The sequence below is a fragment of the Ovis canadensis genome, chromosome X (genome assembly GCF_042477335.2).
Source record: "Ovis canadensis isolate MfBH-ARS-UI-01 breed Bighorn chromosome X, ARS-UI_OviCan_v2, whole genome shotgun sequence".
NCBI lineage: Eukaryota > Metazoa > Chordata > Mammalia > Artiodactyla > Bovidae > Ovis > Ovis canadensis.
The window spans coordinates 19167563-19184375 of record NC_091727.1 but is presented as its reverse complement, the minus strand read 5'-3'; the positions used below and the strand labels follow the sequence as shown (position 1 = coordinate 19184375).

General features: G+C 45.4%; 1 protein-coding gene across 1 annotated transcript in view; it reads left to right on the top strand.

The window, feature by feature from the left end:
* The first annotated feature begins 210 nt into the window (after positions 1-210).
* MAP3K15 (mitogen-activated protein kinase kinase kinase 15) overlaps positions 211-16813 on the top strand; it is a 143490-nt gene continuing 126887 nt past the window's right edge. The window contains exon 1 of the mRNA XM_070291395.1: positions 211-726. Coding sequence (XP_070147496.1) covers positions 360-726 — 367 coding nt within the window. The 5' untranslated portion in view covers positions 211-359. The remainder of the gene's footprint in view (positions 727-16813) is intronic.

Sequence of the window (16813 nt, the reverse complement as noted above, 5' to 3'; positions counted from 1 at the left end):
AAACAACAAAATCCTGCAGTTCGTGAATCCGCCCTTCTCAGAGCGCTGCCCGGGGGAGGCGGCAGGGGGCGCCCGGCGGGCTCCTGCCCCGCCGCCCTTCCCAGACCTCCCCCCGCCCTCCGCTGGCCCTGACGTCCCCGCCCCCGCCTCCCGCCTCCCGACCGAGCCTTCAAAGGGCGCTCGGGGGCTGCGGGGCAGGAGCTTCCGCGTGCGGCCCAGGGGACTCGCCATCACCTGTCCGTCGCGGGGCCACCGGCGGGCGCTGGGTCCCTCTAACTCCCTTCCCGCGTCCCGGGAGCAGGTGCCGCCGCCGGTCACTCGCGCCGAGGTGGGACCAGGAAGGGCGCGCCGGCGGCCACATGGAGAGCGGCGGCGGGGCGCCCCCGGCGGGGGCGGTCGGGGCGGCGGCCGAGCCCCCACAGTGCCCGCTGCCGCCGGTGGGCGAGGGCGTGGCGGGGCCGCCGGGCCCGCCGGAGCCCGAGGGGGCGGCCGAGGGCGCGGGGGTCGGAGGCGAGGGCGCGGGCGGGGGCGGGCCGCGGCGGGCGCTGCGGGCAGTATACGTGCGCAGCGAGAGCCCCCGGGGCGGCGCGGCCGGCGGCCCCGAGGCGGGGGCGCGCCAGTGCCTGCTGCGGGCCTGCGAGGCGGAGGGCGCCCACCTCATCTCCGTACCCTTCGGGGAGCTCGACTTCGGGGAGACGGCTGTGCTCGACGCCTTCTACGACGCAGGTGAGGCGGGTTCCCCTCTCTCTCCCACCCCACTCCTCCCAACTTTCCTTAGCACCCGCGCCGCCAGAGCACCAGCTCCTCCCTATCCTAGCACCCCCTGCCAGGACCGCCCTACCTTCTGGGGAGGGGAGAGTAGGGGGCATTGTACCCTTTTACGCATAAGAAAACAGAGACCCCTAGCATTTATATTTCTTTATTCTTCAGTTTTCTTAAACATCAGTTGATGCAAGAAATAGCCTATGACCCAGACGAGGCCGAGTCCCCCTCCCCTCTAGGTATTCTACTCTTACTTTCTCCCTTCTATGGGTCCCAACCCTGGCTCCACATTAGAATCCCCTGGGGGAGCTTTAAAAACTTCTGTTGCCCAGACCAATGACAGCAGAACCTGAGGCCTCAGGATTGTTGAATGCTTCCCAGGTGATTCCATTTTGCAGCCAAGAATGGAAGTCGATGTTACAGTGGGGGTGGGGGTGCATCTCTTGGAAATATCCCCGTGTTCTTTTTTTTTTGTTTTTTTAAGAGTTTTTTTGGTGTGGACCATTTGTAAAGTCTTTATTGAATTTATTACAATAGGGTTTCTGTTTTATGTTTTGATTTTTTGGCCACAAGGCATGTGGGGGTCTTAGTTCCCCCACTAGGGATTGAACACTGCACCTCCTGCATTGGAAGGAGAAGTCTTCGAGACTGGACAGCCAGGGAAGTACCCCCCCCCCCCCGTGTTCTTTTGCACACTTATCACAGCTGTGCTGTACCACCAGTGTGGCAGATGTATTTTGTTCTTTCTGAAGTGTTCCTGGCTTTAGGATCTCCTCCATTGCTGGAATGGGACCCTCAGCTCACTCAGCCTTAAATCTGTACTTGTGGTTGGCACGAGTTACTCCAGGTATAGAACGGATTGTTGCTTGGCTGTTTTCCTTACGTAACCTTTAGAAGCTATGTGACAAGCCTCTGGCACTTGGGTGACATTCACAAACACTGCATGTGAGACAGTAGTTTACCTGGGAGCCTGTGCCTTGGTTTCTCCACGGGTCAGACAGGAGCACCATGCCTGCCCTAACCCCAAAAGCACCTGAGAAGGGAGATGGAGAATCTCTTTAAGGGGCCGGCCACACTGTGCTGATGAGGTGGTGAGCTAGCTTTATTACCGTCCATTCTTTGCTGGGATCTGTTTTCTGCAGAGCAAATGCTCCCCAGCTGGAAGGGGGGCGGGGTAGCAGGCTTGTTCAAACAAGTGGCAGCTGGGCCCTTTGAAAATGCTCCCTTGACTTTTCTGACCACTCAGAGTGGACTTCAGCACAGCATCGTTTTTAGAAAAGTTCAGGAGCCACTTCACTGGGAACCACTCAGTTTTCTCAACTTCTGTTCATTCTCTTCTGAAAATGAAGTTGAACAGACTCTTCTCTGAATGGTTAAATGTCGCTTTGACCATTAGGCACAACTGTAGCCTCCTGCCTGCTGGTGCTCTGAAAATTGGCGTGCAGTGGCTTTGCTTCTCTGTGGTGTGTGTGTGGGTGTGGGTGTGGGTGTGGGGTGTGTGTGTAAAAAACAAGCCTCATCTACTACCAGAACTGCTTCTGTCAGGTTGGGTGTGATGGTTCATTCAGGCAGAGATCTTGGGCTTTCAATTCCAGAGCCACACAAAGAGCACATGGTCTTTTCTTGTTCTGGGTCCTGATTGCCTAGAATTTTCAGCTTCATTATGTACCCCCTTTCATTGACCTGGGCCTGGTCTTGAATAAATTATTTTTCAATACATCATCATAACTAATAATTTCTTCTCATAGGTTTGATGAACAGTACATAAAACTTGAGTAAATGGGTTCATGGATTTAAACAGACGCCCCACCACCACTATCACCACCACCTTCCACTGGCTTCCTAATCTCTGCCATTCACACAACATTTTCGTGTCTCCACCAAAAAGATAGAAATCTGTCACTGGCTTCTTTGTAAAATTTCTAAAACCTTGCTGTCTGATATGTTAGCCCCTAGCCACAGGTGGCTTTTTACATTTAAGTTAGTTTAAATGCAATAAAATAAAAGTTCCTCATTTGCTGCATTTTGAGTACTCCACACACACAGTGAGGAGAGTGTTTTCCTCATCGAGGAAGGTCCCATCAGACGGTGCTGTTCCAGAAAAATGCTTGTAGGAGAGGGGAACTACTGAACTGTCCTAAGTGTGTTTGGGGGGATCATAGATGTGAAATTGAAGCACTTCCTGTCTCCTGAGTCAGAGCAAGTCAAGGCTGGCTTGGATCATGTTTTCCCGTCTCCTTGTGCAGTTTTCTGTAATCCTTTGTGGGTCAAAAACAGGTTATATGTCACCAGTGCCTGGGTGATTTGATGGGCTGCAGGAGAGCCATCAACCTGCAAGGGTGCATGTGGGCACTGCTTCGAGAGACAGCCCCTGCAGGCCATGAGGGCTGAGGACCATCTCATCGGCTTTTTTTAAAAAAATTATTTATTTATTTTTGGCTGTGCTGGGTCTTTGTTGCTGTGTGCTTTTCTCATCGTGGCAAGTAGGAGCTACTCTCTAGTTGCAGTGCATGGACTTCTCATTGTGGTGGCTTCTCTTGTTGCGGAGAGTATGGGTCTGGAGCTTCAGTTGTTGCAGCTCCTGGACTCGAGAGCACAGGCTCAATAGTGTGGCTCAGCGTCTTAGCTGCTCCACGGAATGTAGGCTCCTCCTGCACCAGGGATCAAACCCGCGTCTCCTGCATTGGCAGGCAGATTCTTTACCACTGAGCCACCAGGGAAGCACTCATCGCCTTTTGTTTTTTTAATTATGGCAAAGTGTATGTAACATAAAATTTGCCATTTTAACCATTTTTCAGTGTGCATTTCAGTAGCATTAAACGCAGTTGCCCTGCTGTGCAGCTATCACCACTATCCATCTCCAGAACTTCTTCATCATCCTGAACAGAATCTCTGTACCCCTTAATAACTCACAACTCCTCACTCCCCCAGGCCCTGGTAACCCCTGTCCTTCTGTCTGTCTCTATGAATTTGGCTGCTCCGGATGCCTTGTATGAATGGACTCATACGTATTTGTTTTTCTGTGTCTGGCTTATTTCAGTTAGCATGATGTCTTAGGGTTTTGTGAATGATGCTGTCATAGGTGGATAAATTTCTATTCAAGTCTCTGCTTTCACATTTTTGGGTATTTACCTGTACATGAAATTGCTAGGTACAATATGGTAATTCTGTGTTTAACTTTTTGAGGGACATTCTTTTTACATTAACAGAAGTGGTGGTCATCTCTGTGTGCCTTTGACCCACAGAAGGACCCTTTCTTGTTTTGTTTTTTTAACATCCATCCTCAAAGATGAGAGTCTCAAGTGCAGTAAAACTATCAAATTCAGCAAGTGTGGATCCATCACTCGATTACTTTTAGGATTTGGAGAGCAAAGCATATCTGGTTTTTTGTTTTATAGGAGAAACCCCTTCTTCTGGATATGCCTTGATGCCTTTTGTTGAGGTGCCCATTTCTGTACTTTAACAGAATTCGTGATCATGACTTTGCCTGGCATACTGTGTGTGTTGGGTACCGAGCAGCCTCCCTCCTGGGGGTCCTCAGTGCTTGTGAACATACCAAAAACTCAGACATCCTGCAGGAAGGAAACCTGGGTAACTGTCTCAGGGTTTCTAAATGTTTCAACCAGGGAAACTGTTCTCCCACAATGCTGTCATTGGATACACTTATAGTGTGAACTCTTAGACTGAGCTCTGGCCCAGCAGAGCACAATGCCTGTATCTCCTGGGAATGCACCTTATTATTGATGTAGGTGTCCTCTCCAGTTAGTTTCATTAATGACCAGTCTAAGGACCTACACCTAGATGCTGAAATGGAGCTGTCTTGAGTTAGCTATTAACTGCTCAGATGACAGAACAGCCTGTTTACTCAGGCCCAGGGACTGGGTGAGCTTCCCATTCCTGGTGTGTTTGGCTCTGCCTACCCTCTGTCCACTCTGAACCTCACTTGCAAGCTACTTTCCTGACTCGGGGCCCTGCTTTTGATTTTTTGTTCAGCAATGTTCACAGTGATTTTAAATGTGAAGCAGTATTGCCACCTGTGACAGGAAATCCTTGCATTTCCTGGACATTGATTCAAAGACTACGACATCAGTATCCCAGTTAGTTATTTGACTTTGATGATTCCCTTGTTCTGGCAAGAGTCATTTGGAGGATATGAAGTGTGGCAGAGCTAGGTGGGGGGTCAGGAGATTGATTTTGCTCATTGTTGCTGGGAAGTGGGGACTATGTTTTCCAGCACCCAGTGAGTCTTATTGTGGGATGTATGAAACTAGCTTTGGCCAATGAGGTGATGTCTGTCACTTTCAGTCAAGGCATGGCTTGTATGTAGATCTTCACATACTTTCTCATCCCTTTCTGTGGTCTCCATGGGGACCTTGGAGGTTGACTGTAGAAGATGACAGTGGCACGAGATGGAAGGTACCTGGATCCCTGAACCACTCTTTTGAGGACAGTTGTTGGACCAGGATCATCCACTTTTGGATTTTCAATAAGCAAGAGAGAAGCTTTTATTTAGTCAGGTTCCTAAGACTTGGGGTGGTTTTTTGACAGTGATAAGAGAGTACTACTTGGGTTATGAAAATAAAGCCCAACAGCTAGAAAGTTGTCTCCTAGGGCATGGCTTTCCAAGAGAAAGCCAAGCCATGTATCATCTCATGTAATGAATTGTCACTGGTAATAATATATGCCAGTCATGGGGCCCCTAACTGTGCTGCTGTGGACCTTGAAAATAGAATGTAAATGCTTGGACCATCAGGTTCATGCCAGCAATGGGAGGAGACATTCTAGGTTCTCTCCTGGTTTCCCTGGTATTGGAGACTAGGTTATTTTTTCCTTCTGATTAAATGATACTGCACTGGAGAAGGAAATGGCAACCCACTCCAGTGTTCTTGCCTGGAGAATCCCAGGGATGGCGGAGCCTGGTGGGCTGCCATCTCTGGGGTTGCACGGGGTCAGACATGACTGAAGCAACTTAGCAGCAGCAGCAGTGCTTCTGTTAGTTTGTATCTAACAGTAACATTGAAACTTTTGCAACAAAAAAGAACATAAAATGGTTTAAAATAAGGCCAGCTCTAGTTCCTTTCACTCCCCTTTATGTGGGTTGTGTCTTACTTCACCTTCCATGATGTTACTCATAAATTTATTAGCTTTATGCGTTATGTAGCATGGAGAGTGCCCACCAGGCTTCCATAGATGTTTCCACATTGCCTGGTCTCCCTTGCAGTTAGCTGGGCTTCTTATGATGAGCGCTGCCCAGTGGAATGTGAGCAGCATCAACAAGTGTCACTTGGAAAGCAGCCGAGTCAGATGATACACCACCACCAAATCTTTGCCTCTATCAGGACAGACTTGAAGGCTGTGTGTTCAGGATGGTAGTTAAGCCCCTGAAATGTGGGGGATTTGTCTGAGGTAGCAGCATCACCTAGCTCCTCCTGACTCAGATAGCTTGCTGTGTATTCTGCTAGAAATGCTTGCATGTTTCTCAGCTAACTTTAATCCACAGGTGCATTGGCTCCTGCTTGCGAAAGAGACTTAAAGATGTCTTAATACTTCTAAGAATTTGGTACACACTCTTTCCTCACTGGGCTTCCCTGGTGGCTCAGAGGTTAAAGCCTCTGCCTGCAATGCAGGAGACCTGGGTTTGGTCCCTGGGTCGGGAAGATCCCCTGGAGAAGGAAATGGCAACCCACTCCAGTAATCTTGCCTGGAGAATCCCATGGACGGAGGAGCCTGGTGGGCTACAGTCCACGGGGTCACAAAGAGTCGGACACGACTGAGCAACTTCACGTTCACTTTCACTTTCCTCACTGTTCTGGAAAATGCATAAATTTCAAAGGAAGACAGTCCTCTGGGACACGTGGCAGTGTTTTTTCTAGAATGTGTGTCATCTATACCTGCCCAGGAGACTGGCCACATCTATTTCCAGCAGAACGTAAGGGCATGAAATCATTAGTTTAGCAGTTCAAGTCAGAAATCTAGGAATCAGTCTCAACTCCACCCTGTCCCTCATTGCCAAATCCAACCTATTGCTTCCAAATGGTTCTCAAACCCGCTTTACTTCTCTCTGCCTGCCCCCTGCCACCATCATAGTCCAAGCATTGGCTTCTCTCATTCAAGTTACTGCCAACAGCTTTGTAACTGATCTTTCAAGGTTGGGCCAATCTTGGTGGATTCCAGTCCATGTCATCTGCTTAGAAGCCACTGTATCCTGGCAGCCTCCGCTGCCTGGCAGTCCTCCTCTGTCCCAAACGCATTCAGCCTTCACATCTCAGGTCTTCAGAGAAGCCTTCATGGACTTCTATCCCTGTCTGTTCATTGTGTGCACACTGTGGTTTTGTTTCTTAGCAAGTAACACAATTGTGGTTACATAATTACTGACTCAATGTTAGATGTTCTGTCTGACCATGAACTCTTCAGTGACAGGGAACCAGATGCAGTTTTCTTTGTGACTCTTTCCTAGGATTATCCATCCAGTTCCTTTTTAGACTAAGTCTCAGTGGACACAGACAACACTTGGTTTCTCCTATTGAGATAAAGCAGATCTGTCAAGGACTCCCAAAAGGAGTCAATGTAACTCCTTGTAGAAACTATGTTGAAAATGGTGGCCAGGCCTGGATACAGTGCAGTTGTGATTTTGTTAAAAAATAAGAGATATCCTGATGACTCATTTCTGGGTCTGACTCTTTCTCCTGGGTGGTACCTATGAAACAGAAGAGACTGGAAGGACTCTGGACACACTGGACTGGAAACAGTGGTTTGGACTGTGTGCTGTGAATACTAATTCTTATTGTTTGTGAACATTTTCTATAATGTTTATTTTCTGTGCCATGAATGTAATTTTATTTTAAGAAAGTGCAGTAGGAGATTAAAGATGAGGCTGTAAGTCAGAAGCCTTTTTCCACTCTCCCTTCCTCCTGACTGGCTCAGGCAGCAATGACTGTATGTCCAGGGACTAGAGCACACAAGCCCCTGGCTGGGCCTCAGCTGGATTTGGCTGCTGGCTTGCCCATGGGGGCCCTTTGCTGACCCTCCTTCCTTTTGAACCACTTTTTCTGCTACTGACTCAGCCTTGAACCTGGAACTTTACCCAACTCTTAGTCACGTGAACTGGCTGATGAAAAGCATCACACCTGTAGCATTGAACTGAGGCATTGCTGTGGAAGCCTGGAGTACGTGCAGTGGGTAGATGGATATTTGTGGGCTGGCCTGCTGTGTTACTGGCTGTATATTATTTGTTACAAGGGAAAACACATTTTCAATTCCCAGTAGTCAATTTACATGTTTTTGGAATACAAACCATAAACTATCTTTTAAAGCCTCCTAAGTATCAGGCTTTAAGAGAGGTGCCATGTAAATCTTAGGCAGACAGTACAGGTGGGAGATGACTGAACTTCTGCAAAGCAAGCTGGAAAACTTCTTGTTTCCCAGTCCCTTCAACAGGTTTTGAGCTCTTGGGTGTGACAGGGCTTGGCAGAAATGCCTGGTGGTTACTGGGGCTTGGCTGGTGGTGGAGAGTTGTAGAGCAGACAGGAGTTGAGCTGTGGCCCTTGGCAAGAAGCAGAGTTCACTCAGGAGTTGGGGTCTGTGAGAAGGCAGCGCAAGGGGGAGCTGGACACAGTGGTGGAGGAGTATGCAGGAGCATTCAACATAGATTTTTTTTTTTCTTCAGTGTTTTTCATTATGGTAAATTTCAAGCATGTACATTACCCAACTTCAACAATTATTAACATTCTGCCATCTTTTCTTCTTGATCTTGACCCACCCCTCACCCCTTACTTGATTGCACTTTTAACCATTGTTAGTGCAGAATGTATATACATTGTAATGCACAAATCTTAGTTGTACAACTCTGAGAAATGACTAAACCCAGGTAACCAAAGCCACTCACAATATAGTTTCCATTTGCCCAGAGAGTTCCCTCATATCCCCTCCCATTCATTCCCCTTTTCACTCCCATTCATGGCCCCAGGTAATGACTGTTATGCTGTCACTTTAGATTAGATTTGCCTTTTCTAGTCGAGAAGGAAATGGCAACCCACTCCAGTATTCTTGCCTGGAGAATCCTATGGACAGAGAAGCCTGGCAGACGACAGTCCATGGGGTGACAAGAGTCGGACATGACTTAGCAATTAAACTGCCTTTTCTAGAGTTTTGTTAAATGGACCAAGACGGTGTGTACTCTTCAGTATTGGACTTCTTTATTCAGCATGACATTTTTGCAATCTGTCCATCTGTATTGTTGCATGTTATCAGTAGTTTGTTCCTTTAGAATGCCAAGTGCTATTCCACTGCCTGAATATTGGTTTAGCCATTCTCCTGTTGAAGGGCATTTGGGTTGTTCCCAGTTTCTGGAATAGAGCTGCTGTGGACATTTGTATATAGGTCTTCTTGATGGCAAATGTTGTCACTACTTTGGGTTAGATACCTAGGAGTGGAATGGCTGGATCAAAGGGTTGTTGTTGTTTAGTTGCTAAATCTTGTCCAACTCTTTGTGACACTATGGACCGTAGCCCACCAGGCTCCTCTGTCCATGGGATTGTCCAGGCAAGAATACTGGAGTGGGTTGCCATTTCCTCCTCCAGGGGATCTTCCCAACCCAGGGATCAAACCCAAGTCTCTTGCATTGCAGGCAGATGCTTTACCATCTGAGTTACCAGGGAAGCCCCAGATTCCAGATCAAAGGGTAGGTGTAAGAAACTTCCAAACATTTTTTTTCAAAGGGGTACCATTTTATGTCCCTTGCACCAAAAGCCACCAGAGTTCTGGCAGCTCACGACACTTTGTGCTAGTGAGCTTTTCTATTTTGGCCCTGCTACTTGGGAAATGTGGTGGTTTCTCATTGTGGTTTTAAGTCACCTTTCCTTGACGATCAGTGATGTTGAACACCTTTTCATGTGCTATTTGGCCATGCAGATACCTTGCTTTGTGAGGTGTCTATTGAAGCCATTTACCACCATCCCATTCCCCACTCCACCTGCACACTGGGAGCCTGCCATCTTAACCACTCAACCAGCAGGGAAGTCCCCATTTACTGATTTAATTGCATTGTCATCTTATTATTGGATTAGAAGAGTTCTTTATGTGTTCCAAATTCAAGTGTTTTGTTAGTTTATTTTCTGAAAATTTGGTCTCATACTGTTACTTGCTTTTTCATCTACTTGTGATATTGGATGAGCAGAAAATTTTAGTTTGGGTTAAATGTAATTAAGGATCTTTGCCTGTTAAGGTTGTCTTCTGTGTCCCCTCTAAGAAATCTTTGCCTATTTCCAGGTTGTGGTCTTGGAGCTACTCTTCTTCGTGTTCTTTTAAAAGCTTTATATTTTGAGCTTTTACTTCGGGGGCTGTCATTCATCTCAAATGAAGTTTGACACAGGTGACTTTGGATAGACCCATCCTGATACCTTGATTCAAACATCTGGGAGATGGGCCTTGCCCAGGAGGAGTACTCCAGGCATTTTGAGTCTAGTTGGCAGGACCATGGCTGCCTCCCTTTCATCTCACCATCCAGCAACATATATGAAAGGCAAGTTGTCCTTTAGGCAAATTGCCTTTCTGACTTCTGGAGTAAAAACTGACAAAACAGATCCATGATGAAACTTTGCCAACATATGTTCCATCATCGTGTTCCACTGGGCCCGGCAATGTGAGTGGCAGAGGGCAAAGAACATTGGCTTTACGGATCAAGTTTTCATTGCTGTCTTGTCATTTATAGACTATGTGATCTTGGATAATTTACTTAACGTCTCTGAGCCCCATTAAAAAAAAACTGTATGTAGAGATTCAAGCAGAGTGCCCTGAACTTAGTAAGTGTTCAATGAATGTCAGTCCTGCATGTCTTTGCCTTCTTGCTCCCAGCGATAAACACATCAGAACCTCAGTATGGAAGGAAATGTGTATATTGAAATAATGAAGACTGGAGACTCAAATCCTTTGGACAGTAATCACATTGTAGGGTCATGTTACACTCCTGCAGTTGGTAAAAAATAAATTTTTTCCCCTAAGTTTTGAGGTTGGAAATTCCACTGTAACTCTGTTCCTCGTCCTGTGCTCCAGAATGAAGGTGAGGAGAAGGCACAAAGCCCTGCTTAGTGAAGAGCTCTTGATTGTTTCTTTCAGTTGAGGTATAGCATCTATACAGAAAAGGGCACAATCCTGTGTACTGTTCTATGAGTTTTCACTAACTGTATGGTAACTGGGGTAACCCAGTACCTGGATCAAAAAAGTGAATGCCAACAGCAGCTCAGGGTATGACCACTTCTGTTTTCCTGCCTGGCCAGGAATAATAACTGTCTCTATAGGTTTGTTTATTCATATAAATGAAATTATTACAATACTAGGTTTTTGGTGACTGTCTTCTTTCACTTACTGCCTTTTCCAGATTCATCCATGTTATGGCATGTCAGCCCTTCATCGTCTTTTTATTACTGTACTGTGGATATACCACATTGCGTTTTCCCATTTTTCAGTTAATGGATGTTGGGGCTGTTTCCAGTTTGGGCTATTGTGAATAATGCTGCAAGTTATTGTGTGGACGTATCTTTGAATTTCTCTTGGGTTTATATCTAGCAATGGGATTTCTGGGTCATATGGTTAACTCTGATATTCTTTGAAAAAGTTTTTTTATTGTGATAAATAAACACATCATAAAGTTGACCATCTTAATCATTTCTCAGTGTACCATTTAATAGCATTAAGTACATTCATATTGTTGTGTAACCAATCTCCAGCACTTTTTCACCTTACAAAACTGAAACACTGGACCCTAATGGGTCCATGTTTAATAACCATGATTTAATAAATCATGATTCCCCAGTGCACCCATTCCCCAGTTACTAGTAACCACCATTCTACTTTCTGTCTCTGAATTTGATACTCTCAATGCCTTACGTGAGTGGAATTGTAGGGTTTTGGGGCACGTGGGTGCCCCGGCGGCGGCATGTGGGTGCCCGAGCGGCTGCACGTGATTGGCCCAGCGGCCCCACGTGATTGGCCCGGGGTTTTGGGGTTTTGTGTGTGGGAGCTGGCTTTTTTCATTTAATATAGTGTCCTCAAGGTTCACCCATGTTATAGCATGTATCAGAATTTCCTTCATTTTTAAGGCTTAGTAATATTCTGCTGTATGGATAAACCACATTTTGTTTATCTATCCATCCATTGATGGGTACTTGGATTGCATCCATTAACCTTTTGAGGAACACCTTTCCAAAAATCTTTTCCAAAGCAGTTACACCATTTTACAGTCCCATCAGAGACGTACAAGCATTCCGATTTCACTACATCCTTACTTGTTACTTTGTCTGTCTTTTTAAAATGACAGCCATCCTAGTAGCTTGAAGTGTTACATCATTTTGATTTCGCTCTCCCTTTCTCTGATGACTGAGGATGTCAGATGTCTTTTCATGTGTTTATTGGCCATTTGTGTAACTTCTTTGGGCTTCCCTGGTGGCTCAGTGGGAAAGGACCGGCCTGCCAATGCAGGAGACATGGGTTTGATTCCTGGGTCAGGAAGATTCCCTGGAGAAAGAAATGGCAGCACACTCCAGTTTCCTTGCCTGAAAGTGTTAGTCAGTCAGTTGTGTCCAACTCTATACAATCACATGGACTGTAGCCCACCACTTTTCTGTCCATGGAATTCTCCAGGCAAGAATACTGGAGTGGGGTTGCAAAGAGTTCACCACGACCTGGCGACTCAACAACAGTATCTTTGTGGAAATGTCTGTTCAGGTCCTTTGTCCTTTTCTTCACTTGAGTTATCTGTCATCTTGCTATTGAGCTGTAAAAATCCTTTATTTAATCTGGAGACAAATCCCTTGTCAGATATATGATTTGCAGATATTTTCTCCCATTCTGTGGTTTATCTTTGAACTTTCTTGAAGCTCTTCTTTAACACCATGAGTTCTTAATTTCAGAGACCGACTTATGTATCCCATCTATTATCCCATCTATGCTGTTTCCTCTAAGTTTTTTTAGTGTCTTATTTATCCTTGGAGTTTCTTTCTGTTAGCTGTCAGCAAATTGCAACCTGCAAGCAAGCTGCCTTTATTTTGTAAGTACAGTTTTAGGAACACATCCATCCATCTGTGGCCACTTTGGGGCTGCAGTGGTGGAGACTGTGTAGTCCACAAAGTCAAAAATATTTATTATCTGACCCATTACAGAAGTTTGAGCACTTCTGCTGTGTCAACATAAGCACATATGACTATGCATTCTTATTCTCCCTTTCTTACTCAAAAGGTACCGGACCAAACACACTGGTCTACACCTTGCTTTTTTAAATTAACAACTTAGCCTGGATACCTTTCCAAATCAGAATGTGGGAATCTTCCTTATTATTTTTTATAGCTGAATAGTGCTTCATTGGGTGGATGTATTGTTTATCAGTACCTTTTTAAAGGGACACTTGAATGTAGAGTTTTTTGCTACTAAGCTGCAATAAACTGTGGAAAATTCTGAAAGAGATGGGAATACCAGACCACCTGACCTGCCTCTTGAGAAACCTATATGCAGGTCAGGAAGCAACAGTTAGAACTGGACATGGAACAACAGACTGGCTCCAAATAGGAAAAGGAGTACATCAAGGCTGTATATTGTCACCCTGCTTATTTAACTTATGTGCAGAGTACATCATGACAAACGCTGGAAGAAGCACAAGCTGGAATCAAGATTGCCAGGAAAAATATCACTAACCTCAGATATGCAGAAGACACCACCCTTATGGCAGAAAGTGAAGAGGAACTAAAAAGCCTCTTGATGAAAGTGAAAGAGGAGAGTGACAAAGTTGGCTTAAAGCTCAACATTCAGAAAATGAAGATCATGGCATCTGGTCCCATCACTTCATGGCAAATAGATGGGGAAACAGTGGAAACAGTGTCAGACTTTATTTTTGGGGGGCTCCAAAATCACTGCAGATGGTGATTGCAGCCATGAAATTAAAAGACGCTTACTTCTTGGAAGGAAAGTTATGACCAACCTAGATAGCGTATTCAAAAGCAGAGACATTACTTTGCCAGCAAAGGTCCGTCTAGGCAAGGCTATGGTTTTTCCAGTGGTCATGTATGGATGTGAGAGTTGGACGGTGAAGAAAGCTGAGTGCTGAAGAATTGATGCTTTTGAACTGTGGTGTTGGAGAAGACTCTTGAGAGCCCCTTAGACTGCAAGGAGATCCAACCAGTCCATTCTGAAGGAGATCAGTCCTGGGTGTTCTTTGAAAGGAATGATGCTAAAGCTGAAACTCCAGTACTTTGGCCACCTCATGAGAAGAGTTGACTCATTGGAAAAGACTCTGATGCTGGGAGGGATTGGGGGCAGGAGGAGAAGGGGATGACAGAGGATGAGATGGCTGGATGGCATCACCGACTCGATGGACTTGAGTTTGAGTGAACTCCGGGAGATGGTGATGGACAGGGAGGCCTGGTGTGCTGCGATTCATGGGGTCACAAAGAGTCAGACACGACTGAGCAACTGAACTGAAGCTGCAATGAATAACTTCACACATGGGCCATTTAATACATGTATGGGCATATTTGTGATTGGGTAGCTAAAAGGTATTTGTGAATTAAAAAATAAATGCACCTATAATTTTGGTAAATAGTGTCAGATTCCCATCTGTGAGTTCTGCCATTGTCTTTCTTTATAGCCTCACTAACAAAACAGGTTGCCAGTGTTTTTGACTCCTGTTAGCCTGATGGTTAAGAGATAAATCAATTAGTTTTTTGTTTTTTGATTTATTTTTAGGTGGAGTCAATTGCTACAATATTATGTTGGTCTCTGCTGTACATCAACATGAATTAGCCATAGGTGTACATATGTCCCCTCCCTCTTGGACCTCCCTCCCACTTCCCACCCCTCTAGGTAGTCACAGAGCACTGGGTTTGAGCTCCCTGTGTTACACAGCAAATTCCCAACCATGGGGGGCAGCCTCCACAATTAAGAGGAATTACGACCTGCAGGCCTGCAGAAAGGAGACCCCAAACACAGTAAATTAAACAAAATGAAAAGGCAGAGAAACATGCAGTAAGACCAAACAGGTGAAGAGGAAATAAGCTGCTACTTTCGCTTCCTTGGGTCAATTAGTTTTAGTCTGTATTTCTCTTATCCTGAGTGAAGTTGAGCATATTTCCTCTTTTTCTGAGAGCTGCCTCTTCATAACTCTCCCCACTTTTTCTTATTGGTTTATGGGCCTTTGGGAGAGGGTCTTAATTTCTAGGAGATCTTTATTCGGGCCTCAACCCTTTGTCTTTTGTCTCTTGTTTAGATTGTATCATTTCTATTGATCCATCTCTTAAGTTCACTGACCCTCTGTCACCTCCATTCTTCTTGTGAGCCAATCTAGTGAGTTTTTTCTTTTGTTTATTAAAATTTTCATTCCTAAAATTTCCATTCAGTTCTTTAGTTGTTGAGACTTTTTTCCCATTCTTTTCTGGAGTTTTTGCCCTCACTTCTTGGAGAATTTCTATAATAACTTCTTAAAGTCATTGTGAAATCATTCTGATGTCTGGTGATACCATCTTGTCACTGGAGTCTGTTGATGGTCTTTTCCCATGTGAGTCGAAACTTTCCTGCATCTTTGAATGCCAAGCAACAGGTTTCTCCCTGGAGCATTTTGAATATTATGTTAGGAGATTCTGGCCCTTCTTTATATCCTATGGAGTCTGTTGATATTTTTGCTTTAGCAGACAGTTGGCCTAGCTGGTTTAAGCTGCCAAGTTCCATTTCAGTTGTGGTGTCAGATAGGATTTTCAGGCCTTGTTAGTCCTGTTCAGCATTGCACTCTCTGGTTTACTGAGGCTCCCCTTTTCAGTCCTGTGGCCGGTTACTCCACTCAGCCTCACACTTCCTACAGCTGGGCCCATGTCTGGGGCCAGGACTTCAGAAGGAGAAAAAAAACAATGAAGAGTCACAACCAGCACCTCCCTTGGGACCACAGCTCCTTCAGTTAGAGCACAAGATTGCCCTCTCTCAGTTCCCGACATCAGAAGGCCCCTTTTGCCACTGACCTGCTATCACCACTGCAGGATTGCAGGGGGCCTGGGGCTACAGGGGGACAAAGGAAACAGTAGAGAATTTCCCTCACTCTCTGAGCATTAGGAGCCTCCTTTCCTGCCTTTTTTTTTTTTTTTAAAGATGGTGTCTCCTGGTGCTATTTGTATCTGCATTTAGCACCCAGTTCTGAATTCATGCTGCCTTTAGGCCAGGCTGGGGAAAACCAGGGGAACTTGCTGTTGACTTGGTGGCACTCAGAAACCTGGTCGTCATCTGCAGTCTGCTTGCTTCCACTTACTCGTCACACTCCTGAAATAGCTATTCCATCCACTCTGTCTAGTTTTTGTAGCTGCATTCGTGGAGAGACAGAGTGGAATGTATTTATTCCATCTTACTTGGAGCCAGAACTCAGACTTGTGCCATTAAATTTTGAGATGATTTTTTTCATGCAGCAGTAGTAACCAGAATATGATAAAATATGTCTGCATCCAATAAGTAAAAATAGCCTCAGTGCCAGCTGCATTTTATCAGACCAGTTCTGTCCATACCTGATACTCTGTGTGACTAAAGGTTGCAGTAGGGGGGTGCAAAAGAAGTAGAATAAATGAAACAAAATGGTTTACATGATAAAGGTGCTTGATTGGCCTTCAGTGTATCCCTCCAAATACATTAGTTGTGAGCTGGAAGCAAAGTCCATCTGGATGTTTAGAATGACTGTTGGATTGTCAGTTGGATCTCACAAGGCCAAAGTTTCAAGACTTATTGGATGGGTTCATTAAAAAAAAATGTGTTCTCTGTCCTGAGAATAAAAATCTCGCATCCAAAATACTTGTCCTTGCTAAGTAATTTTTATAAAACTTCTGGCTAGTAAGGCATGCTTGATGAGAATCATAAGCTCTGCGTATTTCTTTTCAGAGAACCACCTAAGAAAAAGGAAATTGGTCCATGGAAAAAAGGAAATTAGAAGGGATTAAAAGAAAGAAAATGGCCCCATATCTAGCAGTGAGTCACCATCACCACCATGAAATGAACTCAGTTGCCCTCCACAGAATGTGGTGGTGGACACCACTTG